The 26,385-nt window shown below is 42.1% G+C and overlaps 1 protein-coding gene across 1 annotated transcript; it reads left to right on the top strand.

Annotated features, from left to right (window-relative positions):
• Positions 1–13,132: 13,132 nt before the first annotated feature.
• MAS1 (MAS1 proto-oncogene, G protein-coupled receptor) lies at positions 13,133–14,122 on the top strand (the record flags this gene model as incomplete). The annotated part of the gene is made up of 1 exon (XM_082756385.1): positions 13,133–14,122. The coding sequence occupies one exon, from the start codon at positions 13,133–13,135 to the stop codon at positions 14,120–14,122; it is 990 nt and encodes a 329-aa protein (XP_082612511.1).
• Between the last annotated feature and the right edge of the window lie 12,263 nt (positions 14,123–26,385).

Raw genomic sequence — 26,385 nt, 5'->3', positions numbered from 1 at the left:
GCTCTGCACCAACCCAACGAGAGAGTATTTCTGCAGAGGGAAAATCTATGTCTAAGAGACAGGTTGTGTGAGAAAATGAAGATCAGGCCAGTGACAAGCTCTGGGATATCAGCATGGCTGCAGAAGGCAGAGGCAAAGATAACAATGGCCCTTTTAAGCAAATCCTAAAAAATGCTTGTTTCTTTCGGTCACAAAGCAGAAAGCAGGACATTTCTGTTTCTGCCTGGACCTGAGGTGGTGCCATGACATAAAGTCCAGTCAGCTGTATTGCTATATGACATTTATCTCCTTCAGGAGCAGTCGCTGTGTCTCAATATGCCTGATGAGAGGAAACTACACAGCTCCGTCATCACCAGCTTTCCCAGGACGTCCTGGGTTATCTCCTGTCATCAACGGGGAAGCACCACCATCAGTCTGCATTCAGACAGCCCACAGGGAGTTCTTAAAGTAAATAAATACAAGTAAAAGTCAGCCATCAGTCTTTAAAAATGACACTATGTAAACTGACAAAAGAAAAGAAAAAGATTTATTAAGTGTGAGATTAAATCTTTATTTTGGTGCATTTGATCTCCGAATTTTGAATGAAACAGAAAGAACCCTTTAGACTGCTTAAATACTTCTTTGTATACTCCATTAACTAAAAAGACTCTGAAAAAATGAGTATTTGATGTCATTGATTTAAAACCATAAACAAACCAGTATTACGATTCAAATTAGTTTTCTTTTTGTAGGCGAAGTGGGCAGGAGGCATTTGCTATAGCTTATGCTATATGCTCGTAATGCCCACACCTGCTGTCCCTGCAGAGGCAGGATGTGGGTTTCCCGGAAGCCTCACGTGCTTTTTCATCTCCCTTGAAGTGGAACTGAGGGCAGAAAGGCGTACATGTGTTTTTGCAAAAGCTTAAGGCAGCTCTGGTCTCCAGGCAGTGACAGGAGATGGTCCTTTTCTTCCTCAGACAACTCTCCTTCTTGTAAGACATGCAAAATTAAACACACGGGACACTGAAGGCTGCGCTGGTCTTACAGGAATGGAAAGTCCCGGACATACCCATGAACCAGCTGAAAATTAAATAAGCAGATCTTTACCAGTGCTACAGATACAGTACTTGAATGTGGAGTTTCCAAGAGCAGAGACTTCTCTCTGGAACAGATAAAAAGGAGAATATATATATATATATATATTATTTTTTTTCCACTAAACTGGGGTGAGAACACTAATGTGTTGAAGTAATTGGGAACAAGGACCAGAAGGGATCTTTTATATTTCAAAGTCCAATTTCTTATTATATCATAAACCCCATGTTCAAGCTCATCATACACCCTCCTTAAGGTGGTCAGGATTTTATGCCCATTCTTCTCCCAGCTTGTCCCAAAACAGTGCTCCTCTGACAGTTGGTTCAGTTTCCAGCCTAGACGCTATATCACATTAGAGATGAGAGAAAGTTGTCAGCCAGGGTAATGTGCTCTGACACTTTTAGATAACGTTTGTCAAAAGTGACCGTGTCATTTCCAAGCTGGAAGAAAAAAATGTGCATTCTGAGCAGTCTTTCTCCATTTTACAGAACAAAAGGCTCTGTTCCCAGCCAAGCTGAGGGGCAAGCTTGCTGGAGATTTCAATGCGAGCAGGATCAGACAAGCCATCTTCTCACAATTTTGCTTGAGGTTGCCTAAGGAAGAAAGGAGAACTGGCCATGCATATGGATGTCACTGAGTAAGCGGATCCTGAGAGTCCAGATGCGTGACACAACGTCTCCTTGGTCACTGCCAGGAGGCAAGCACCTGATTTTGGTCAGTACTGAGGAAAATTCTCTCATAATCACCTTAGAAACTACTTGTCAGAGTTTACCCAATGCACTCATTACAGAAAACATTCACGGAGCCTGGCTGCTACATTTGGAAAGCAAGAAGCTGATTTATTCTCAGGCCCTACTGGCTCTCCAAGAGGTTATGGTTTTGCTGAGGACTGCTTGGTGGTGGAACCTCACTGCACCTGAGCAGGGCTAGAGGAACACCAACAGCCTTTGCTGTGCTGGCTGCTGCAGTAATTATTATGTTGAAGATACACCTTGAAAATAACTTAATTTCTCTTGAATAACACCAGCATGCTTTTAAGGTTCTGGCTGCACTGAGGTAAAGGAGATGGCATATGACTTTTTTCCTCAGAAAAAAAAAGGTGTTGTTTTTTTTTTTTTTTCTTTCCCTCCCCATTGTTCTTTTATATTTCTTTCTTTCTTTCTTTTTTTTCCTTTCCCTCATTCTTCCCTATTTGTTTTCCCAGTCTTTCAAGCCTTGTCTAGCAATTCAAGTGGTCAGAAGAAGGAAGTTAACATTTGGAAAGAACTGTAGCACAAAGTTTTTGAGAGCACGGACAGAGCAAAAAGTCAAGAAAGAGGTAAAATGGAGAAGAAAAGAGAAGAAGAAGAAGAAGAAGAAGAAGAAGAAGAAGAAGAAGAAGATGAAGAAGAAGAAGAAGATGAAGAAGAAGAAGCAGTAGCTGTGGACATAGGAGTAAAATGGTGGACAAAGGAGACAACTGTCATTTTAGCACTGTATATTCTGCCCATTTTGCCTGGTGTAATCAACACAGGGCTGAAAGTTTGAAGCCAATGCAATGGCAGAAATACTATTTTAGGGTCTGTTTGTTTTCAAATCATCCGTCAAAGGGAAGATTTGGCAGCCCAGGCCTCTGCATAGCCCCAGGAGGGCATCTCTGGCTTCTACATCTATCAGCTTGTGAAGTTATCCAAGAGTAGAACGGACTAGGGCAGAGGCTCAAAAAGGAAATGGTTTCCCTCCTTGCCCCAGAAGTGTTTCCAAATCCTCATATGAGAAACAGCTTGGCTTTGGCATATGAGAAAGAAATGACCCTAGAAGGGAGGGGCCACCTGTGCCTGTTCCAGGAGAATTTTGATTCTTATGCAACATTTTCTATGGAAAGAAAGGCTTTTCAAAACACAAACACACAATTTGCCTTGTGGTGTTACAACATGCATGTCTGAGAGTGATACAAGAGGCTGATCTGCTTGTGATACATGAACGTTTTTGAGATGTGTGAGTAACAAGTGAAAAAGAGAGTACTGTCACTCAAAGACAGTGCAGGTTACTTGTAGTTGAGAGTGCTCTTGGCTGTGAATTAGGGCAGGGCATGTGCCTCCTTTATTTTAATGTTGCATTGAAATAAAGGCTTGTTCTCTGAAGCCAGAAGGTATAATTAGGCTTACACAATCACATTTCCACTGGGGAAGTCTGTTTCACCACTGACACAATGGGCTGAATGCTTGAAAAGCCTGGCCTTGTTTTACCTGGCACAACATGTCTTCAGGAAACCTGCACATGTCATTTATCATCATCAAGAGGAAGGTTTACATTTGGTGGTATGGGACAGACAGTGCCACCCTCTCAGATGTCTCTTGCCAGCTGATGAAAATGTGAAAACTGAAACATTAAAGCCTTGATTGAACAAAGTGCCTGAACATATGCGTGAATTTAGGTGATGTGATTTAAAACATGTGCTTACACCATGCTGAACTCAGCTTGCCTTTTAGAAGAGTTAGTGGTTTGTACACCATACAAAGTCATTGTGTGCAGAGGCTCCACCCTGATCCCACACTCAGGTATGCTTACCAGCTTCTCAAGTAGCTCAGAAGATGCAAGAACCCCCTGTAAAACTAGTTAGCTGGGATCACCAAGCTGGTGAGAAAGCATCAAGTAGCCAGGGTCTCATTCCCTGTTGGGCCAGCAAATTCTGTCCTGTAGCTTATCTTTGCCAAAACCACAGTAATAGATACACATGGAGACTATCACAGGTGACAGGAACAACACATGCACATTTACATGTGATTACAGCACTCTCCTGTATCACCTCCTCTGTCACAAGGCAGCCATCAAAACAGAGGACATCGTGCAGGAGACATGGGCTCTGAGGACTTGTCCACCACAGGAAGAGATGAGCCCCACTGCCTTGTCCGCCTGGCACGGGGCCTTGTGTGACTCTTGAGGCAGCTAGCCAGAGTTCCCTGTCACACACACAGACCATCTCACCAGCTCTCTGTGGCAGGGAGAGGGTCATTGAGCATGGGTCCTTGCCACAGCCTCCCTCACCACCACTGCACAGGGTGGCTGCTGTAGCACCAGCTTCAGAAGTTCACCCATCCGCACAGTCCCTTGATGAGGAGGCCCCGTCTAGCTGTGTGACTGATACCTCGTTGTCTCCTTCAGTCAATCGATATTAGGCACCAAGGGAGTATCTTAGATCAGGGTCTGATCTCTTTGTACCACAGCAGAACAATCTGCTTGACAACATAGGTGGAGAAAACTCAATCTGTTGTTAAGTGTGCCTTGAGTCATGCTTGCGAACTCTGTTCCTAAATGAGAATGTATATTCCTATCAGTGGGAACATGGGTGTGTGTAAACCACAACAGAGTATTAGATGATTAGGCCACAGACTGGGAGAAAGAAATATAGGTCAGTGAGACAGAGAAACAGGCAGGATGATAGAGAGTTGCCAGCCTTCTAGCTTTTTAACCAAAGTGCCTTGTGACCAGTAAAAAGTGCAGCATCCTTTCTGGGGCTATACCCTGTAATTTTTACTGGGACAGTGTCAGTGAGGGGGCTGGTGGCAATCCAGACATTTCGGTGCTACCCTGGCTCTCAGCTGCACAGCCAACTCAGCTCTGCTCTGTCACACTGTGGGCTGCACACAGAGAAATTGGTGCCCACCTGGGTTATGCCCTGAGCCCCTTCCTGCAGCTGGCCCCATTGTGGTTGGTGGCATGTATTGCATGGCCAAGAGACAAACAAAAAATTCTGGCATCATTCTTGGGGAAAGAACACTGTGTGTCCTTGACATAGAAAGATAAAGGGAAAGCATGCCAAGGAATTAAAAATGTAGTCCTAGTACATGTGTTCAGCAAGAAACAGAGGCAACGACAGTACTTGGAGTACATACTTCTGAGGAAAATAATTGTTATTAACAAAAGACTCAGATTTTAAAATAGTTCAAGCGAGTCTCATCACTTTTTAGTTGCTGGAAATCCCTATTATAGGGAGGGAGACTGCTGTGGTGTCTTTAGCCTCTCCACCTCAGAGGAAGAATGAACCTGAGGTTTTAATGCAGGAAGAAGTGATGTTTTTAAAAAATGCAGAACTTTAGTATCTTTATTTCCAGCTTCAGTTGAGTTTGTTGATGTCCATTACCTAACATATTTTGTGTTATCTCAACTCTGCAGAGCAAATTCTGTTACCAAACTAATCTATGAATAGAAGAGGATAAGTCAATCCTGTTTCTGTAAGTAAGCTGATGACACAGCCGATTGATGATGCTGCTGAAGCTTTGACAAGATGTGCCACCACATCACTGTGGGAGCCAGAAACCCTGAGCCTGCAATCCTATAGGGTAGAAAGTTGGAAAAGGTGGAAATATAAGCAAAAAAGCCAAGACCACTTGATTTTATTGTAATAGAATCAAACTTCATTATTACATTAGTAAGGTTGAAATAGTAGGTGAATTCCTTGTATTTTTTATATTTACATGTATATTACTGTGCTAGTGAAACACCTCACAAACTTTAAGCTATCCTCCCAGTGCTGCCATATTACTACCATTTTGTAGAGGAGAAATTTTGATAAAGAAGTCTGGCACAAAGTAAACATAGGTCCCATGGTGTCTGCCCTCAGAACTATTGTTTTGTACACTTGCAATGCTTTATAAATATTTTGCAAAAATTATAATGGCTTTTTGATATTTTAGGATTCTAGATCTACTCTAAGGACATACCCTTGTTAGAAGAGAGAGTTGATTCAGTGTTTTCATTTAGTAACCTTCTGGCTTTATGTAGTAAACCTACTGCATGAGCTTGTTTTACTGGATGAGCTTGAAAATACTAATTGAGTCTATATTTTGTCTTTGAAAAGAGGTCAGTATTAGAAGCCGCTTAAAAATAATAATTAAAAAATTACTAATATAAAAATGTTTGGCTACTGAAGCTTTTCTCCTTTTCAAAAGTTCAAGATTTTGTGAAAAATCCTGAAGTAGAAAAACGTATTTTACTTCTGAAGTGATGTTTTGGTGCATTGTGCTTCATTTTGTGTCTATCAGTCAGGCTCTCAACCAGGAAGAGAAAAGAGAGCTGTATTACAAAACCCCATTCCATGGTGAATTGTGGGGAATTCCATCTGGTAAAGAAGAAATGAGACATAAGAAAACTGGGTTACATTTTCTATGCAATATAACCATAATGGGATATCCACAATGAAATGTTGATTTTAAAGTATTGTGATTGGGAAATTAATCCATGGACTTTTAGACTATTTTCACAGATGAGACAGGAATTGCTTTATTAAATCCCAGCATCGTATAACATAAAGCTCTTCCAGTCATGCCACTACTAAGGTCCATTTTTTTGCAGCTTATTACATAATTAACGTCCATACACAGTAATAACATTTGCAAGCATGCCATTAGATGACTTGCAAAGATGTTGCCCTGAGGAATCACAGACCTGTCCTGGTTGAGTCTAAATGGTGTTCAGAAAAGTCTGTCAATGCTTCATCTGTGTTGATTTTTTGAAGTGCTGACACCTCCATACAGCAGTTACCATCTCTTTTAATAATTTTTCAGTACAAGAGCTATTTCTTTTGTGAGTAGGAGCAGAGTTCAGGGATATAGGTGGACCACCAGACTTCAGCTGAAAAATCATGGGTGTTCAGTGAATCCAGACTAAGGCACTGAATATTTACAGTAATGGGTACTAAGGGTTTTACCTAACCACCTATTCCTGAAATGCAGAGAGCAAATAAAGAATAATGGCTAATTCTGTGGTAGGTTGGAAATACATGTACGTGTTGACTATGTGATACAAAATAAAAATAAAAAGAAGGGTAGGAGAAAAAAGACAAACAGATTAGTGCAATCAGGAGTAAAGATTATTTCAGGGCGCTCTTTATTACTAGGGCAGGCACTTCTCTTAACTCAGTCTGATCAGCACTTCTGTTTCAAGAAAGCTTTGAACATCTTTAGAAGAGAACCTCCAGAATCAATGCAGGTTGAATGACAGAGCACCAGGACACCAGGGCATTTGTTCAATATTTTGACCAGTAATACAAAATGTCTTTGTCTATATAAGGTCACTGGGCACGACCATCTTGTCTCAACCTAAACAAAGTAAAAGCTCAGTTTATTGGTTGCTTGGCACTCAGAATACTTCTTCCAACCTTTTATCATGGAAAGCTCTGACTCATCTCTCATGTGTCTCAGATATTTTCTAATCCTGTAACTTCTGCTTTGCACAACTGAAGCTGAAGTGGTCTAAGCTGCCCATACTAGTCACTCATATATGCCAGGCTATTACTAGCTTTCTTATAGCATTGTCTCCCCAGAGGTTATCACAAAGTGTTTCCTGTAACTCCTCACGCTACGTGGCAGCAGTGGCCCTCATGCTTGGTAGCTGGAGGGGCTGTCAGCAGGCAGGTGCAGTGTATTTTCCCTTATGTGTCATGATGCTGGGCTTGGTGTTAGCATTTGGGCCACCAGTGACTGGACGATTTTAGCAAAATTGTGACTTGATTTTAGCAAAGGCATGATTTCTGTTGTGGACAGACTCTACCCTCTCCACAACAAGACCTGCCACCACTATGTACTTTAGCACTGAAGGGTAGGTCTACAGAGAGGCTTGTGCAGCCTTTAAAACCCAGGCCTGCTGCAAGGAGGGCAAGGAGGCTCCTCACATTCAGTGTAGGATAGGAGATATCTAAAGATAGGAGCTAGCTGAATTAGCAAGCTTTTGTGAAAGGATCGTGTGGATTTCTTCTGAAGAGGGAAATAGGGAACAAAATGTTGTTGAGGCTTTGCAGGGGACTGACTGATAGTGACCAAAGATTGACACAGGCAAAGAGCAACCTGCAGTAGATTACAGAAGGGAGTGAGCCTGGTTTGAGAAGAAAGGAGACAGCTGGTTTGTACTTTATTAAGGTCAGAGAGAAAAAGAGAAGGGATGCCCAAGTTCCCTCTCTGTGTGGCTTGGTAAGAGTCTGGTGGAGAGCAGGAACGTATTTCCTCTTACAAAGAACTCTTCTTCTAAACCAACAGATCAGAAACGCGTCACAAAGATTCTTTGAGAGGTAAATTACTGAGGGTTTTAGTAGAGATATGCCTTGCTTTCTTTGTCCAACAATACCTTTTCACAACTTTAAAAGTATGTTTAATATTTTTCCTTTCCCCTTCCCAATAAATAAATAAATAAATAAATAAATAAATTGGGCAATAGGAAACCTTGTTCATTTTCATTAGTTTCTTTCAAGCTCACAGCACCACTAAGAGCTCCTCACTTTGTCCTACTCTCCTGCACCTCCTTACCCTTCTCTGATGTGGGAAACTCCCTGCAATTTCCCTCTGCCTGCTTCCTCACCAGCACTGGCGGGATGCAGAGGCACAAGCTCAGATCCCGAACATCATGTGTAATGCACCCAAGGTGATGAACTCCACCACCTGCTATCACATGAGTGCAACCATCCAGCTTCCAATCCCAGCTGGCTGATTTCACCTCTGGTTGTGGGGTTGCACAAGTGGTGTCAGCCTGGAGCTGTCCTGCCCCACTGGCAGAAGTGTGCCCAGGCAGCACTCAGCTAAAACAGCTACAACTGGCATGCTGCCCTATGCTGTGCTGCTGGGAAAAAAAGAAGGTTCAGCTCAAGCCTTGAGCAGGACTATTTCCTGATCCTTCCATGTTCAGGGGAAAGTCAGCCACTGAATTTAAATATTTGAGCTAAACACTTCCACTAGCCTGCCACCAGCCTAGGCAATGCTGTCATGAACCAAATATCACACTTATTTTCCAGAGATTCACAGAGCTCTGCACATTATTTTCAGGCCTGTCTATCCCTAGTTCTCTCTCTGCTCTGAAGACTTGCTGAGGAGAAGAGGAAGAAGTTGCTGCCACACTTTGAAGGCTGGACGAGACTGTCTGACAGTGCCTATTGACTGAATGACCATCAGAAAAAAATGTACCACCTGAAGGCGCTGGCAAAGCTCATCCCTTAGAGTTTTTACATGGTTCGTGCAAGTATGTAATTAGGAGAGCTGACTCCAAGCCATATGGAGGCTGCTTTGTATACTAGCACCTGTATCAGCCCCATAAAACCCTCTAATTTGGTTTACTGCTCCTAATTTTGTCCTACATTGTTGTTATCATCATCATCATCATCATCATCATCATCATCATCATTATTATTATTATTATTATTAATGAAAGAATTTCAAGTTCTTGAAAAGAACTTTGCCTTCTCCTTCCAGTAACCAAAGACACAAGAACATGAAATTATTCAAAGGCTCAAAGCAAAACAATAAAAAAGCAATGCTGCCAGCTATGTACATGCAGGATATTTGAAAGTGTACATTCAATTTACACCTATGGCAAGGCTGCTCTGTCCCACCAAGTCAGCATCTAATTGAAAAGTTTTGAGATAAATTATCATTCATGCCATATCTTGCTCTATAACCAGTTTAGACTTAAATTAATGGAATGCCTGTATTGGCAATCATGACTTTATTGTTGATACTCATTTCTAGTTCCAAGATCCATTGGGGTTCCAGGTCCTGTTATCACACTCCCCTTCTTCAATATCTGAATAGTTAAACTGATTCAGAAGTGACCACTCCAACTCTTGGCAGCACCTGATGTGAATACTCCATCAGTTAGCAGGCACAGGGTCCCCCTGCCCTATTCAATCCTCCCGTTGCTCCTGAGGTCAGCAGGGCAGGTTGCGTTTGTGATCTCTTCCCCTCTAGATCAGGTTTCACACTGCTGCCCTGGCCATGTTGAGGATGACTATTGGTACCAGTCTTGAAGGAACTGTATGTTTACTGTGTGCGTATGAAAGTTACCAGAAACCACTGGCCCCAGTGGAGGGATGGATGCTAGGGCATTCCTGGTCTTGGAATGCGTTTTCACAGAAGACTGAATAGACCACGGACACAGGTAGCTGCTCACTCTTGAAATACTAATGCATTCCTACAATGATCATTCTCGTTGCTCACATACATGTCTCATTTTATGGGTTGGGAACAAGTTTGGTTTTTTTCTTTTCTGGAGGCACCTTGAAATTTTTGGTGCTATAGCCGTTGAATGTAAGGTAGATTGCAACTTAAACCAACCAAAAGCAATTAGAAGTTGTTTTCACTTCAGTCTGTTTCTTTCCTAACTTTATTTTGACCCTCCCTTTGGGGTCATTTATTTCTCATGTTAGTTAGTAGCTTTTCCCATTTGGGGATTTGGTAGTTTTAGTGAAACATCTAAAGGAGAAGACCAAGAAAACTCTCTCCTTTTTTGGCTAAGAATGTTTGTTCTGCTAATATCTGAATATAAAAACAACCTAATACTTGGGGCAAAAGCAGGGGACATCCTCAAGGGACTTTTATCTGCTCCTAGGCTTATTTGAACTTTTCAGGGGAGACTGTTTAAATCTCAAGAACAGACTTTAGCTTCATATTACTTTTTCCTTTTTATTTTTTATTTTAGAATAATCTCAGGGTATGACTTTTACCAAGAGTAATGTATATATGAGACTAACTCAAAGGACTAGCTTATTTTCTTTTCTCTGTGGATTGGTTTTCCTTCCTTCCTTCCTTCCTTCCTTCCTTCCTTCCTTCCTTCCTTCCTTCCTTCCTTCCTTCCTTCCTTCCTTCCTTCCTTCCTTCCTTCCTTCCTTCCTTCCTTCCTTCCTTCCTTCCTTCCTTCCTTCCTTCCCTCTCTCACCCTCACCCTCTCCCTCTCCCTCTCCCTCTCCCTCTCTCTTTCTCACTTTCTCTCCTTCTTATACTAAAAAGCAATATAAAACAAATACACAAATCAACTTGCATTGTTTTAGATGATGTTTGGTGAAGTTCTAAAATGACATTTTTCCTTCAGTTTTTATTATCCCCAAATAGATTTCCTGCTCACTTCATGTTTGTTTATTTAAACTGTGCCTCTTGGTATTGTAGGAGCTCAGGACAACTTTCCATGTACTGCCATTCAGTTCCCACAATAGTTAACTCCCAGGCTCTCAGACAGATGACTTGCCAGATACTGAGTGATGCCATTTGAAGCACAGCCTCAGATGAAGAGCCTGGGGCCCTTTGCTTGGCATGCCTCAGTCATTTTGAGCAATGGGACAACTGCACACTTATTTTTGAGGGAGCCATGGTCAAAGTGGTTATTTGCTCTCCCTCTCACCGAAGGCAAATGGTTGGAGAAGGTAACCTTCAGCTTCTTCAAGGACGTTCTTCAACAACTTCAGGGAAATCTGAACTCACCATGGATGTATCTGGAAGAAGATTTTTTCCATGCTCATCTCTGAATGCTTTCATGTGGGAATGACCTTAGTAAGTCCAGAACTTTTTCCTCTTCATTTTACTCTTCAGAGGCAGAGACTTGGGTCTTTTCATATTTTTTTTTTTCCCCTTTTCTATTTCCTCTAACCCTTGAAGTATATAGATATTCTCCTCTCCTTTTCTCCTATGAAGTTTTACTACATTTCCAGCAGCACAGCTTTTGAGCACCCTCCCTCTGTAGCGTTTCCAGAGCACTGCTTTTGGGACTCTTCCCACTCACTCCAGTCACTTCACTTACCCGTTGCACTCACACTCACTTCTCTACCACATTTCCAGCTATGTTGTTTGTTCCCTCCGACTGAGTATCAGACGGTGGCACAGTCAACATACAGGTGAGATCATCATTACCATTTTTGTGCGGGTTTAAATGCCGGCAAGCCCTGAGGCTCCCCAGATTATTTACTGAACGCTCTTTTTTAGGATGTGATACCTTTTCTTAAAAAGATGCAAGTGAACACAGGAAAGCCATGGCTCATGAGTGAAAATTTATGATTGGGGTCAACAACTCTGTTTAAGTATTCACTGCAAAAGTTAACCCCAGTAAAACTTCTTCCCCTAGCATTTGATGTTCTTGACTGCTTGAGGATATAGGTAAATTCCCAGCATGGCATGTTAACCACCAGGGCTGCATATACAGATGAGCCAAGGCAGCTGGACAAGCTTATTTCCAGTAGTTAGTCCCTGTTAACACCACTGAATCAGCAAGTGCCCAGAACCTGATTGGGGCAGGTAGGAAACTAACAGGGAAGCAGGCATGACATATTCCTACATAACAATGAAAATAGTCTGAAGCCAGTGCTGCTTATTCTCTCTTATGGGGTAAAAAGAGACATAGAAAAGGAAAACTTCATCCAAAACAGCTGTTATAAACATTATAACAATGACAGGGAACCTGAACAACTATTTCACTTTGTGATGGGTTGGATTTGTAATTGTTTGCAGGATATTTGCAGTTTTGTTAAGTGGAATCAGTGTGTTTAAACATGGTTAAATTTGGTATAGTGAGTTGGACTCGATAATCCTTGTGGGTCCCTTCCAACTTGGGATATTCTATGACTGTATGGTTGCATACTTTTTACAATTAAAGCTGGTCAAATACAACTGTCTCAAACAGTGGCATTTTGTATACCCTCTACCTCCACACCTGGAGGGAATAGAGTGATGAGTAACTGCGTATTAATTTTACTTATTTGATTAAAACCTTCCTGGAAAAGGTATTAATACAAATTTTTTCATACACAAAATTTTGTGGTACACAAAAACATATGAGCCAAATTCACTTGAAATACATATGTATAACTTCAAATGAACGCCATTAGCTTCAAAGGGAGCTTAATAGCCCTGTCCGGGAACAATCTAGTGCTGTGCTAAGAAACACCAATAAAACCTCTGACCACTACATCAAGAAACTTCACAATGTGATAGAAAGGTTGCTTGTCCAAGAGCTCTTCAAGGGCATCTCTTTAGCTGTGGTTTAGCATCCACATGCTGAAGCTCACAGAGAAGAAAGCTCAGTATTTCTCCTAGCATGATGGGCTTAGCAATCTTTAATACTTGCTGAGAATAGTTCCAGCTGGGTTTCAGCTAGCATTAGTATATCAAAGATGGTTTTCCTTTTGCTAAGACTTTCAGGTATGACCAGAAAACCAGGGTCCACAAGGTAGAAAGAACAAGGGGAGGGGAGGAGCACACAATATTCACAGTATATTTTTATACATATTTGCAGAAGGAAGAGCTGTGCTATCCAAACTTGAGCTTTCCCCATGGATGAGTCAAACATAACGTTTCATCCCAGCGAAGGCACAGAGAACATCTCAATGCACAGAAACATTTCTACACAGGAAAGGGTCTGGGAGATATTGACCCCACTTTGGGTAATTATGATCATCTCCTTCCTGGGTTTTTGTGAAAATGGAATTGTCCTCTGGTGCCTCTGCTTCCAGATCAAAAGAAACCCATTCACTGCGTACATCACACACCTGTCCATTGCTGACATCTCCTTACTGTTTTGTACATTTATTCTGTCAATTGAGTACATTGCTGGTTTTGGATTCGCATATGGTTTTTACTACTATGTAACCACCACACTGTCTATTGTCTTCCTTCTTGGATATAATACTGGTCTCTATCTCCTGACAGCCATCAGTATTGAGAGGTGTCTGTCTATTGTTTACCCCATCTGGTACCGATGCCACCGGTCACAGCACCAGTCAGCAATTGTGTGCGCAATTCTGTGGACTCTGTCTTTTCTGATGACAATAGCCGAGTATTTAACATGCAAAGATGATTCAACAAAAGAACAGTTTGATGAAGCCAACCATTGCCAAGCAATGCTCATCTTCACATGGATCCTGACGTTCATGATCTTCATTCCTCTAATGATTCTGTCCAGCCTGATCTTGGTTATCAGGATTCATCGTAACTCCCTGAGACCTCACTCATCAAAGCTCTACATCATCATTGTGGCCACAGTCATTGTCTTCCTCATCTTTGCCATGCCTATGAGGCTGTTGTATCTTCTCAATTACCACCACTGGTCATCTTTGCTCAGCCAGCAGAACCATGTCACCATTGTTCTCTCCACCGTTAACAGTAGCATCAACCCCCTTGTTTACTTCTTTGTAGGAAGCAGCAAGAAGAAGAGGTTCAAGGAGAGTCTCAAAGTGGTTCTTAGCAGAGCACTCGCAGATGGGTTGCGGCCGAGAAGCCAGGAAGTTGGCATGAGTTTGGATATCGCTGAAACGATTTTCTGAGGCTTAGGGGGGAAGTTCTGGGGGCAAATAATCGGACTTGCAAGATTTAATAAACCACTGCAAAACTAAGAGCATTTTTCTTCCATAGAATGTAAAGGGAAGTAGTGAAATGGTACTGTTATCTTTGGTGGTTGAGTAATGGAAAAATATGGACTAGAATAAAGATAACTTTTATTTGTATTTTCTTAATTATTCAAACACATGCTACATCTTGATGTGACTATGTCAGTCAAGGATACCACAGTGGAAAAGAGACAGGCCAACAGAGAATATAAAAAAAGGACACAAATATGTTATAAATAGTGTGACATTTATAAAATCACTGAGCACCCATAAATGCTATTGAAGTCATCAGGGCCTGTGTGTATTCGCATTTTTAAAAGTCAAACCCACTAAACACAGGATTTACGTTACATACTGGGATCTATTACAGCTGTTTCCAGCTTGTTCAAGTTCACAAAAGAGCTGCTCCCCACGGGGAGCAGAGGAAGAAATCCACATATGGTCCCCATACATACCCACAAACATATAGCACGGCTTTGGTCTAGCAAGACATGCAAGTATATGCTAATGATCAAGTTCTGTGGTTAAGGGGCTACTTCAGAGTCTGCTCTCAAAGTATATGCTGCATGATTCCCAGTGGCATCATCATCCTCTGGTTCCTTGGATAGTTTGGTACCTGACACACAGGAGAAGCTGGCAACATATGGATGTTGTCAACACACACAGGGTTTTTGCCCTAATTGTGAAGGGTGGGACTGGCCTATTCCAAAGCGGCAGTGTTCCCGTAGGCTTAGTTATTCAAGGGGTCTATGAGAAAGTCATCCCAACACCTGCAGTCCCAGTCGTGTCTTCAGTATTCAGCTGTTCTCTGGAGAATACGTATTACCCTTGTGATCTCAGTTTTATAATATCAGCTTTGCTCAGGAGGAAAGAAAGAGAGGTGCCTCAAGCAATGTATGACTGGAGCTATACCTCAGCAAAACCATTCCAGCTGACTGCCTCCTGTATGGCAGGGCACCTGTGCTGGTATGTTGCTAAGTGTAATTCCTAGGGCCGCTTGCCCACTTAGAGCAAAGCTGCAGAGAGCAGAGGAAGACAACAGCAAGGAAAGGATGGGACTAGGTCACATTTATCAAACAGACACAGAGTAAGGAGAGTCTTGGCACTTTCAGAGACGTCTGGGAGACACATTTGCCTCTAGCCCCCACGGGGCTCCAAATCCAGCAGGAACGGAAAGCTCCTGCCATGGGCAGCGGCAGCATCTTCAGCCTCCCGCCAAGTTTCCACTGGCACAATTAATAGCTGACTGGGGAAAGAAAAATACAACCTACCCTTCCTTCGTTGAAAGATTGCCAGCCCTGGAATAAGGAAGATGGTAGGTTAAGGCCTAGGATTGGATGGGAATTAACATAGAGAAGAGCTCTCAGAAGGATAAATATTTCTTCTACGCACATTCCCCTTTTTCCTTACGTTAAAGTGTTGCAGTGTGTCATTGCAGAAAAGACTCGGGGAAAGGAAAAGGTTACCTCTATTATCTTTCCAGTTCCCTCACTCCATTAAACCCTCCCCTGTGACAGCCCCTCTGCTTGTCCAAGATCTTCTTTTTGAGGCTGCAGTCCCAGGCTTGCCTCCTCTGTAGATTTAGGTAGTAGAAGAGTGCAGCCTGCTCCTCTCTTTGGGTACTGATCTACCAAACTGCTGGAATGACACGTCAGCAGAGCAGCTTCCCATTGCCAGAGGTGGTTGCAGGACATGGCAAGTAGGTCTGTGGGCACCCTGGGGGCAGTGGAAATGTGTGTGTGTGGTGTCCACATACGCATGGCAGTGTGTGCGTGCACCTGCTGCTGGATGGGGTCTGCTGTCCACACGTAACCCAGAGCTCTCAAAGTGATTCAGGTGAGCCAAGACATGTCACTGTGCTTAACCATACCTTGTTTACTATGACAGGTCTGACTTAAAGGTCACTATGCATGCAGCTAAGTCAGTAGATCTGAAAGGGCAATATGGGTGCTCGTAAGCTGCACAAGGTACTCTGGGGTGTTTGACTTCCTACCCCATTTCACCTGTGTCTGTCTACGCCACCAAACATTTCAGAATTTGGACAAATGTCCACAGATCAGCGTACAGAGCAGACAAAATTAACATTAATCATGAGATGAACATCCAGAAGTATGAATAAGGATGAAGAGCTAGCAGCTGAAAAATGATTAATGTTACCCATTCCACAGATAAAAATATCTTAGGGATGTTCTTTCTTCTTTATCACAGCGACTGATGACTCTTGCCTGTGCAGACAGGCTGCAGTACAAGGGAAACTTATAAGCACATTATTCCACCATTAAAAAATCAACATGGAGAATGTGACATGTCATTTGTTGCACAACAAGAAAGTGATTCTCCACCAGTGTGACTTTTCAAAAATTATTTGTGTCTTTGGGAGAGTGTGAAATAGCCCTGTGCAGTGTCAGGAGGTGTTAATAAACACTTTGCAGTGGTGCAGAACAGGAAAGTTTGTCTTGTGGGTGAAGTCCAGAGATGTGGGTTCTACTTTGATGCATACTCGGCATCTAATCTTTCTGTCCCTCACATTCCTGCATGTAAAATAAGGATTACAAAATCTTCTTATTTTCTTATTCTGGGAAATCCTCTTAGAGAAGCTGAATTACTTCCCAGTTGTACTGATTGATGATGTAGAGAAAAATCCCACCTTGCTCCCTTTCCTAGCATGAGAATAATCTACAAGTGCACAGCATTTCCCATTATAAAGCCTCAGGTCACTTTCTATGGGGAGGATGGGAGGGACAGTTAAACTACAGAGTCATCCAAAATATCCTAGAGAGATCTCCACTAATGTCACAGGTGATTTTGTCCTCCAGCAGCTTGTGATGCTTGGCAGGGTATGCACCTGGGAGAGGTTTCTTCCCAAGTCCTCCCACTTGGTTAATCTCAGGGTGAGGGTGATCCATTTACAGGGATCTGCTGCATTCTGCATTTCTTTCCTTGCTCTGCTTTCCTGACCTGCAAATACCCGCAGCCTGTTGTCTGTTGTGCCAGACCTGTGCTGTGTGCTCTGGTCCTTGTGGGGGGGTGTGGACCTCTTTGGCATCCCCATGGGCTATGGGGGAGACCCAGCTGTGTGCCCACTGCACCACTGGGTTTCCTGAAGAAAAGACAGCTGCTGGCTGGTGCTTTCAGTCTCTCCTTCACTTCAAGCAGTAGCCTGTGGAGGTTGCAGTGGTGATACTGGTCAGCAGAGGGTATTCTTGGATGGCACCTACATCAAGGGAAAGCACAAAATCAGCAAGGGATTGTCTGTATGTGTCTGTGTGCATGCCCATGTGTGTAGCTGCCACAATATGCTGCCTGTAATGTGTGTGGTTCGATGCTCCTCTTCCTAGCTGCACATAGAAATCATTTATTAAAATCCACTACTCTGAACTTCTAGCTACCTGTGCAATGGGAAGGCCTGTTTGGTTTTCATTCAGTTGTCTGGTTGCTTATGTGATGTCCACACGGAATTATTTTTGCTATTCCAGTGGACTCAGCAACCTAAAAGATGGAGCACTATGATCTGCATTCAAAGCAAAGCACTGTAGTTGCAAAACTGAATTCAGAGAAGAGGTACAACAAAGATGAGATAGCCTGTGTGGTTCTAATACTTTGGCCTTGCATATAATCGTTCAATTTTTAACTCTATTATTACTTTTTTTTTTTTTTTTTTTTTTTTTCCAAACTGGAGTCATGCCTTATCAAATGTACAGACTGGACCTGATGCTGGTACATAGTAAATACAAAATCCTTGCTTCATTTGTTTCAGAAACAGGGAAGGTAGGACAGGAGAAGGGAGGGAGTGTGGCAGTGTCCATCTGGCCTCAAATCCTATCTCCAGCAGTGGTCACAAGCAGATGTGCACAGAGGAGAAGAAACATAAATCATCATGCTTTCTTCTCATCCTCTCCCAGCCTTCGACAGTTTTCGTCTCAGACCTCATGGTCTAGAAGACTTTGTAGTTTGCAACCCTCAATGGATTTCTCTTGAACAAATACATCCACTCCACTGGAGGCCATACAAGCTTTTGATATCTTCAATATTCTGTTTCACAGCCTAACTAAATGCTTTCTGAAAAATATCCTCCTTTTGGTTGTTTTGAGCTGCCGCTTCCTAGACCTGTTAGTGTCCATAGTTCCTGCACGGCCCTCAGACTGCTCCTGCAGCCCAATATTTGTGTGCCGTATTGAGGTGTACACAAACCACCTCCCAGCTGTGACCCAATGGTGGTGAGGCTGCTGCCTTTGCTAGTGTCAGTAGAAGGCACGATCTGGAATTCACTGTAACAAGGAAGGAAAGACCCAAATGTGAGGTTCACTGACTTCACAGGTATGTTCTGTGAAATAACCTGGTGTTACAAAGCCTTGTCACTTCGCTGCTCTAATGTCTATCACAAGGAATTCATTTTCCTTGAGGAACTGGAAAGAAGATAGCAAAGGCAGCTTTGAAATATAGATAATGGTAATAAAGGAAACTCTAGCTACCTGAAGTCTGATTCAGTAGGTTGACTTGCTGAACTAGGGCTCAGGAAACTATTATTTTTCCACTTGTGTCCATGGCTTACTGAGTGACACTAAAAAAGTCATTTATAAATCATATTGCCTTAGCTCGCCAATTTGCAAAAAGAACAGTACATGAACCCTTTAATAAAACCAGCTCTGAAACTGGTTAAAAGCTTTGCACATTCTCTTTTTTTTTTTTTTTTTTTTTTTTTTTTTTTTTTCTCATAGATTTATTTCTTCTTAAAATCAATGGGTCATCGCTGTCATCCCAGCAGATGAAGAAGCTGATGGTGCAAAGGTGTGGAATCCTGTTTGAGTATTTCACCCGAGAGAGAGAGATCTGTTTGCCACAGAGGGTTAGTGGGTAGGGAAGAGAGAGAAGTGATTTAATCTGGACTAGGAATTATTTTAAATAATGTATTTATTTACCCCCATTAAGTATTTACTTTATGCTAAATACAGACCAAATTGCCAAATATGACAAATTGATATTCTAGCAAATAAATATTAATAATAAATGGTAAGAGATGGTTAAGACAAAGAATAATTATATCAAAATATTTATAGAAGCAAGCATTTTCATGTATAAAGTGTCCACAGTGAGAAGAAAAAGCTCTAACAGCTATGAGCAGAAAATGGACTGAGCACCCTGGAGTCACTGTTCTATCCCAAAAGAAAAAAAAAATTGCTTATACACATCAGAGGAGGATGTTTTATGTTCCATGCTGTCTTTGGTCTGTCTGGATTTATTTTTTGTCTGAAAGAGTAACATATGTCTGTGAGATATAGCTTATTTTGTTATTTTTAGGGGAAAACCATCTCTCCTGCAAGGGAAATTTTCAGACGAACACAAACTCTGAGCTCACTGAACGTACTGCTACATACTACAGCGAAGAGAAATGACTCTTGTGAAAACAAACATGTAAAAACATTTTTCATTATTATTTTTGAGGGGGCAGGTGTCTAATTCTGATAACTTTTTCCCTGGGCAAGGCGATGGAAGGGACCTCTGCCATAGCCAGTGGCCAGGCCAAGCCAGTCAGACCAGCACCTGATCAATGCACAATGCCTCTATTGCTAACCCTGGCATGACTGAGGTCCTCTGTAAACACAGCTCTGCCAACCATTTCCTTTGTTATGAGCTCCCTCTTGGTTCATTTACCCATTAGCACAGATCTTTCTGAGCACAGCACTGGCCTGTGCTTCTTGGCAGCTTTCAGCACTGAGAAATGTTTATCTCTATTTTTCCCAGTCTGGGTATGACACCTCCTCTCAGAGGAGCGTTCAGCTGCTGTGCATGCTGTCCTGGGGCGTTTCCCTACTTTAATCACTACAGCAGAAGACTTTAAACCTACAGTGCTGTGCTTTTAAGTCTTTGGTTAGTTACAAGCAAAATATATGCCATTCATCTCTCAGCTTTGTATCCATCCTGAATTTTCTACTGTGTACTTCAGTCATACTTCCCCCAGTTTGATTGTAGCGTAAGGCTTGCCAAATTCTGCTGAGCTCTGATGCTTCCCACCTCATCTATTCAGAGCAACTACAGCCATTACTTTCCTCAACTTGGCCAGATGGATTGAAAAAGAGCTTTCCACACCACTGTCCATCATCCAACACAGTGTCAGGCCTCTCATTTATTACTTTGTGTCGAACAAGAATGGAAGTGCAGAAAAGCCCTCCAAGCAGTTTTGCTGAAGGCTTCAAGTCCAGCTAGTGCTAGTTATGTCAGAAAGCTTAACAACGCCTGTTTCAGAGCACGTGCTGTAAGGCTCAGGTGCACATCACAGCACTGTGAAGAGGAATGTAAATATACAGAAAGAAGCTATTTTCTGTCTTGTGTGGCACAAACCATCTATCCTGTTTTGGGGACATCATACACAGTATTTCCTAATATTACTTTATTTCAGCTGCTAAGGAAACAGCTGTCTGGAAATACCAATATTTAGCACTGGTAAATTTTCCACCCACAATTTTTGTTCACTTCAGTTAGGTGGATCTGTAAGATTTCCTTCCCCATGATAACACTTGTCATATCTTTAGATTTCATGTCAGTAAATGAGAAAATGCTGGAAAACTGCTCAAGACTGTTGTCGTGTGTTGTCATCACATACAGATGCAATGCATATTTCTTAGCATGTTCACTATAATATTTACATGTCTTCTGTTTCCTTTCCTCTTGGATCAGTTTCTAATTGAAAAATAGTTAAGGAAAATGTCATTACTTCCACTGACTTAGGTGGACATATTAGATTCAAAACTGCACTTACTCTGGATATGTCCTATTTGTCTTATGATCTACAGGTGCAATCTATTATTATTATTTTTAATTGAACCATTTAAACAATATTGTTATTTGGCATTAATCCTGTTATGGCTTAACTGTGCCTTCATACATACGTTGCTATTGATATCTGCTTTCTTCTACACTGTTTACTTCAGATACTTGTGAATATAAAACATACAGAGAAATGTGGTACCAATTGTTAAACAGTGGAATGGTGCTTTTCTTCTAAATGAGTTTACGTGTAACCTTATTTCTTATTCTTCTGCTTCAGATGCCTTAAAATATTTTACGTAAAAATATAATGGAAATAAAATGCACGTCTATAAGACATTTAATACAAGCATGGGCATATTTACGAATGTGGCTATGAAAATGAACGTGTATATATGGGCATAATATACAAATACATGCTAGCAAGACAGGGGGAAGAAAAATCAACTGAATAAATTATACCACATATTTTAGTCCTCCACAAATAGCACATTATGCAAGCAATGTCTTGCATAGATTCTTTCCCCTGAGAGGAACATGAAGAAAGAAAATTTAGGTTGAGCTGTCATCCTTTAAACAAAATTGATTCAGTCGTTTCCCTGCTGTGTATGATATCTGTTAATTCCTGAGTGTTTTGATGGAGATGGCATTTCCGTTTCAACGTCCTTCAATTACAAGTGAAAAAAAGTCACACCACACAGGGCCGGGAAAAATGAAGCAAAAAAGACATTTATCAGCTACCTCATTACAATTAAGATGGAGCAGATGACAGTCTATTGTCATACATAGTACTAATGAAATAGATGAAATAGCTCCTGAATTAGAGAAAGGAAAGTTGCTTATTATCTCTGTCACTGTCTCAGGACAAAAATACAACACCATGGGGTAGTATGTCTTCCAGGTGTAAGAAGTTTCATTTGTTCACTTCAGCTCCACAACAGATACCCACAGTTTTTTGCCAAGGCAAGTGGTCTTTATAAACCTTTGTACTAGCTAACATTTCTCATAGCAGAGGAACTACTACTGATTTCAGGCACATCAGATGCAATTTCTAGCTATTTCAGATGAGGGAGCATCCATGAGTTTCCATTATCACATCTTTCTGTGCTGAGCTGCAAATTACATGGAGAAATATTTATTATAGATGAGGTCCCACATGCAGGAAAGAGCAACAGTTCATCTCCAGAAGTGAAAAAGTGAATGGAAAAATCATGTCACGGGAGAGCAAAACATGATAGAGGATCATATTTAAAAAGAGATGGTGATATATTTAGAGTGCATGATTAATGACAACAGATAGGAAAAGGAGGAGTCTCGGAGATAACTGAGAAATGTAAGTCAGAAGGGGGAAAGAGGCAAATAATTCTGAAATAACAAATGCATGTGGGGATGTTTTTCTTCCCTGAGCCTACCTTGCAACTGGGGGCTGTTTGCTACCACCACATTTATATCTGCTCATCTGTAAGAATGTGCTCTGAGAACAGGGTGAGCTCAGCAAGAGCAGGGGAGTGTTGCACACTTGTCTGGTACTGGCACAGGTCACAGTACCAAAGGTGGTGGTTAGCTCCAACACGACCGTCCACAGGAGACCACAGAGACCAAAGCCTGTGGGAGAAGAACAGGCCACAGTGTGAAGAGCTCCACTGATGTCAAAGTGCCCAGAAGTTAAATCACTGGACTGGGCAATAATGTTTAAAACACTGAACAGTTTTTCACTCTACATTTGTTGCTTTTGTAAGGTGCTTTGAGGTTAAATCACTGATACTAAGTTTCTTGTAGATGCTCCAAATGGAAGAGAAATAGCAGAGAAATCAGACTATGCTCCTCTGATATCTAAGACTCGAGTGAGTGAAATTTCTACCAGTGAAAGTACCATTGGTTAACTCTGGTGAAGTGGTTTGTATTTTACAGTTCTTGCCCTACTTGGTGAATGTCCACTGAGTAACCTAGGCCCTAGCTGGTAATTCAGATCCTTAAAGAAATATCAATATTCTGGCCCAAGAACTAATAGTCAAGAGCCATAGTCCTCAAAATCTAGACCAAGGATGTGAAGAAAAGAGATGGAGATATACCAAAGCGCTGATGCAGACTTGCTCAGGCAGTGACTCAGGAACGGCCCTGACAGGGGCTGTCTTCCAAGGCGCAGCACAAAACAGAGCTCACTCTGAGTACACCGTGTAAGAACTTTCCCAGCATGACAAAGATTTCAGATAAAGTCAACGTGTTTAGACCAAAGTTGATATCCTTTCACAGTTTCATTGAACAATATCAGCTAGATTAGGAAATGTCATTAATTATCTCTGTAACTGCATTGGGAAGCCTAAACCTATGTCTGCAAAACAAGGTCATCAAACACTGTTTTCCTCCTCTCAGCAGTCTTATTTGAAATGCTGTAAAGCAGGCTAACTCATCATAACAAATCAGGAGGTAAAGCTCATCAAGGGCTTGCTTTTGGAAAAAGCTAAAGAGAAAGGACCGGGGAAGAGCAGAAGCAGAATGGGAAAGGAAGGGAAAGAATTAGATGGGTGGTGAAAGATCCAGTGAGCCGCAAAATAGAACAAGGGCATATTGACAGTAGGTATAAGATTAGAAAGACAAAAGTTTAGGTGTAGAGAGCAAGAGAAATGGAAAAAAGAGATGAGCAGTGCCACTGTGCTTTCTGTAGAACGGCATAGCTCCGTGCAAGAATCTTAGGAATAGTTTTCACATAGTATAAAAATAATTATTTTATTATACAGACAGCTGGAAATAAACTGTCCAAATCTCACTGGAGAAAGAACTTCCCAGAATCAAAAGTAAAAACAGCTCTGGATTCTCAAAGAGTTTTTGTTCCTATTTATTGAAAAGGCAGAGAGATCAGATACGAGTCTTAAAGGGAACTGAGACGGTAAGAGTAGAGGCGAGCTGCCTCTGAGGCAGCCTGTACCTCGCAGCCGATACTGGCCACATGAAGCAAGAGTGTGAATCAGAACATGAAATGACTCCGACATCTGAGACCAGGCAAGATGCAAGGAAGAATCCTAGAGTACCTGTTTATTCATCTCTGATTCATGAAACCCTGTCTACTGAAAACCATCTGCAACTACGAAGCTTCTGTAAGAGTTTCACATCGTTAGGATGTACTGCAACTTAACTATCAGTCATCGTGCCGAGCCACTCCTGAGGAAAAGGTAAGATTATGAGATTACATTCCAGAATATTTTAACACTGCTCCACAGCACCCGACAAGCTGGGATGCCAATATCATTAAGCATGGCTGGTAAATTATTATTTATAGAAGATATTCAGAATGAAACAGTCCTGCCATGCTGTATTGGCAAAACATAGTTTAGGGTATAGAAATGACTGACACACAGCTTCCGCAAATGCTTATGCATGCACTTAGCTTTAAGCATGAGAGAAATCCCATGGATCTTGAGAACTGCTGGAATCCCTGGGTTATAAAAGTTAAGGAAAATATATAGAAAATTGAAAAGTTTGCAGGCTTAGAATCTGCATGTGAGATTTCTCACCCCTGAAAAATCTTTTACTTTTAAAATTTATGTTAAAGAGTTTTGTATAAATTTGTATTTACAATTATATTTCAGTGTTTAAGCAGCTCCACAGCCACCCTTGCTGTGCGGCAACTTCGATTCATTACTAGGTTGAGGTTGATGAATGCTTATGTATTAATACTGCAAATTAGAGAACATTGTTTTTTCCCTTTCTAGTTAGGGGTTGATGAATGCATATGTATTAGTACGGTTCCTTTTTTTTTTTTTTTTTTTTTTTTTTTTTCCCCTTTGGGGAAAAAAATGGGAAGAACTAGGACTGTCTTCTGCCTTTTCAACTTCTTTCCTCCCTGCTAGGTAGCTTTTCACATGCTTTTCTCTGTATGCAAAGACACTGCTCTGAAATCTCTGAGCCTTGTGCAAATACAGCGGTCAGCGCATACAAAGCAGTACGCAGAATGAAGAATGCAACTTGCTTGTAACCTTCTTCTTTCCTTTATCAGCAAACAACTTAGAACTAGCTCTTATCAGATAACTGACACGAACTGTTCATGGGCCCTGACACTGCAGACCTTTATTCACATTCCTAATGTCAGCAAGGTGAGTAGTCTCATTGTCTTCAGTGGAGTCACTCTCGTGTTTAAACATACAAAAAGATCATTTCAGGAATAAAGCTCGATTAGCACTAATGCCTGCAGTGAACTTTGTGGTTAATACAGTTTTAATGCAACTTAGAAAAGAGATGGAATTTACTGGAATTTACTGTTAAGTCTAATGGATTAATGAATTTGCTCTGTATAGAGTGAGTGATGTTGGTACAGCTAGCAGAACAACAAAATTAAAAAAATTCACCGAAATAATAGACTCAGTATACCTTTTTGTCTACTTTTTTTTTTTTCCCCCTGAGCCTTTGAGTACATGCCATTAGGCTTGTCCTTGAACTATATAGGCTAGAATTTAAAAAACAGACATCTGGGATTCTTGGGTAAACAGATTTGGATCTTTAAGGAATCCATTGAAGGCTGAAACAAAACTTCATGGGTTGGCAAGGATCTGTCATGCAGTGATACAAAACTGGAACGGGTAATGGCACTTAGCCAATCCTTTTCATTCATCCCTCCTCCTCTTCCTCCTCTCTCCTCTCACTTGTTTGCCTTCGTACAGGATTCATCCTTTCACTAAGCTGCTACTATTGCTGAGCCAGCAGAAAACTAATATGTTTGTGTGTTTGTTTGTTTATTTTCCCCACAGGTTATTGTTCTGTTGGGCTGAACTTCTGAGCTGAATAGCGTTGAACCACCTTGTGCCAGCAGACAGGAGGAGACCCGGGGCTGAGGCCATGCGAGGCAGCGGTGAGCGGTGGGCTAGAGCTGGGCTCTAACTTCTGGCTGGGTCTCCTAGGGTGGCATTTCACTGCAGCTCAAAAAGCTGACGCTGGTGCTATGCCTTCCTCGGGCTTCCTCGCCCTGAGCCGCTGCCGGTGTTTGTGCGGCAGCTCGGGCCATGGCAGGGCTGGAAACGAACCCAGAGCAGCCCAGAGGGCACGGTGGGTCTCACCCTGACCAGCATCTGAGCCCCCAGGCTGCCCTGCGGCGCTGCTGGGAAGGAGGGAAGCGGAGCGTGTGACTGGGGGGAAGGAGGGGCACGGGTCAGGTTGGAGCAATATGGGTATAAAAAAACACAGGGAGCAGCTTGGGATCAGATCTGCCACAGAGGCAGATCTTCACGCTGTCGTGTTCTCTTGGATGACAGGGGATGGGACAGGAAAACAGCCCAGTGCTCCAGCGAAATCGCTGGCAGCAGCCCCGCCACCTTCCCCCCTCAGCACTTGGGCAGCGGCCGCTACCGCCCGTTACCCAGAGCGGCCGTTACCCCCCCAACGGCCGCCTCGGCCGTTACCGCGGCGGGCGGGAGGGGAGAGGGCGGGGCGGGCGCGCGTCACGT

The sequence above is a fragment of the Aythya marila genome (assembly GCF_965140915.1).
Source record: "Aythya marila genome assembly, chromosome: 3".
Taxonomy (NCBI): domain Eukaryota; kingdom Metazoa; phylum Chordata; class Aves; order Anseriformes; family Anatidae; genus Aythya; species Aythya marila.
Note: the sequence above shows the minus strand (reverse complement) of the source record. Positions and strands in the feature narration are given on the sequence as shown.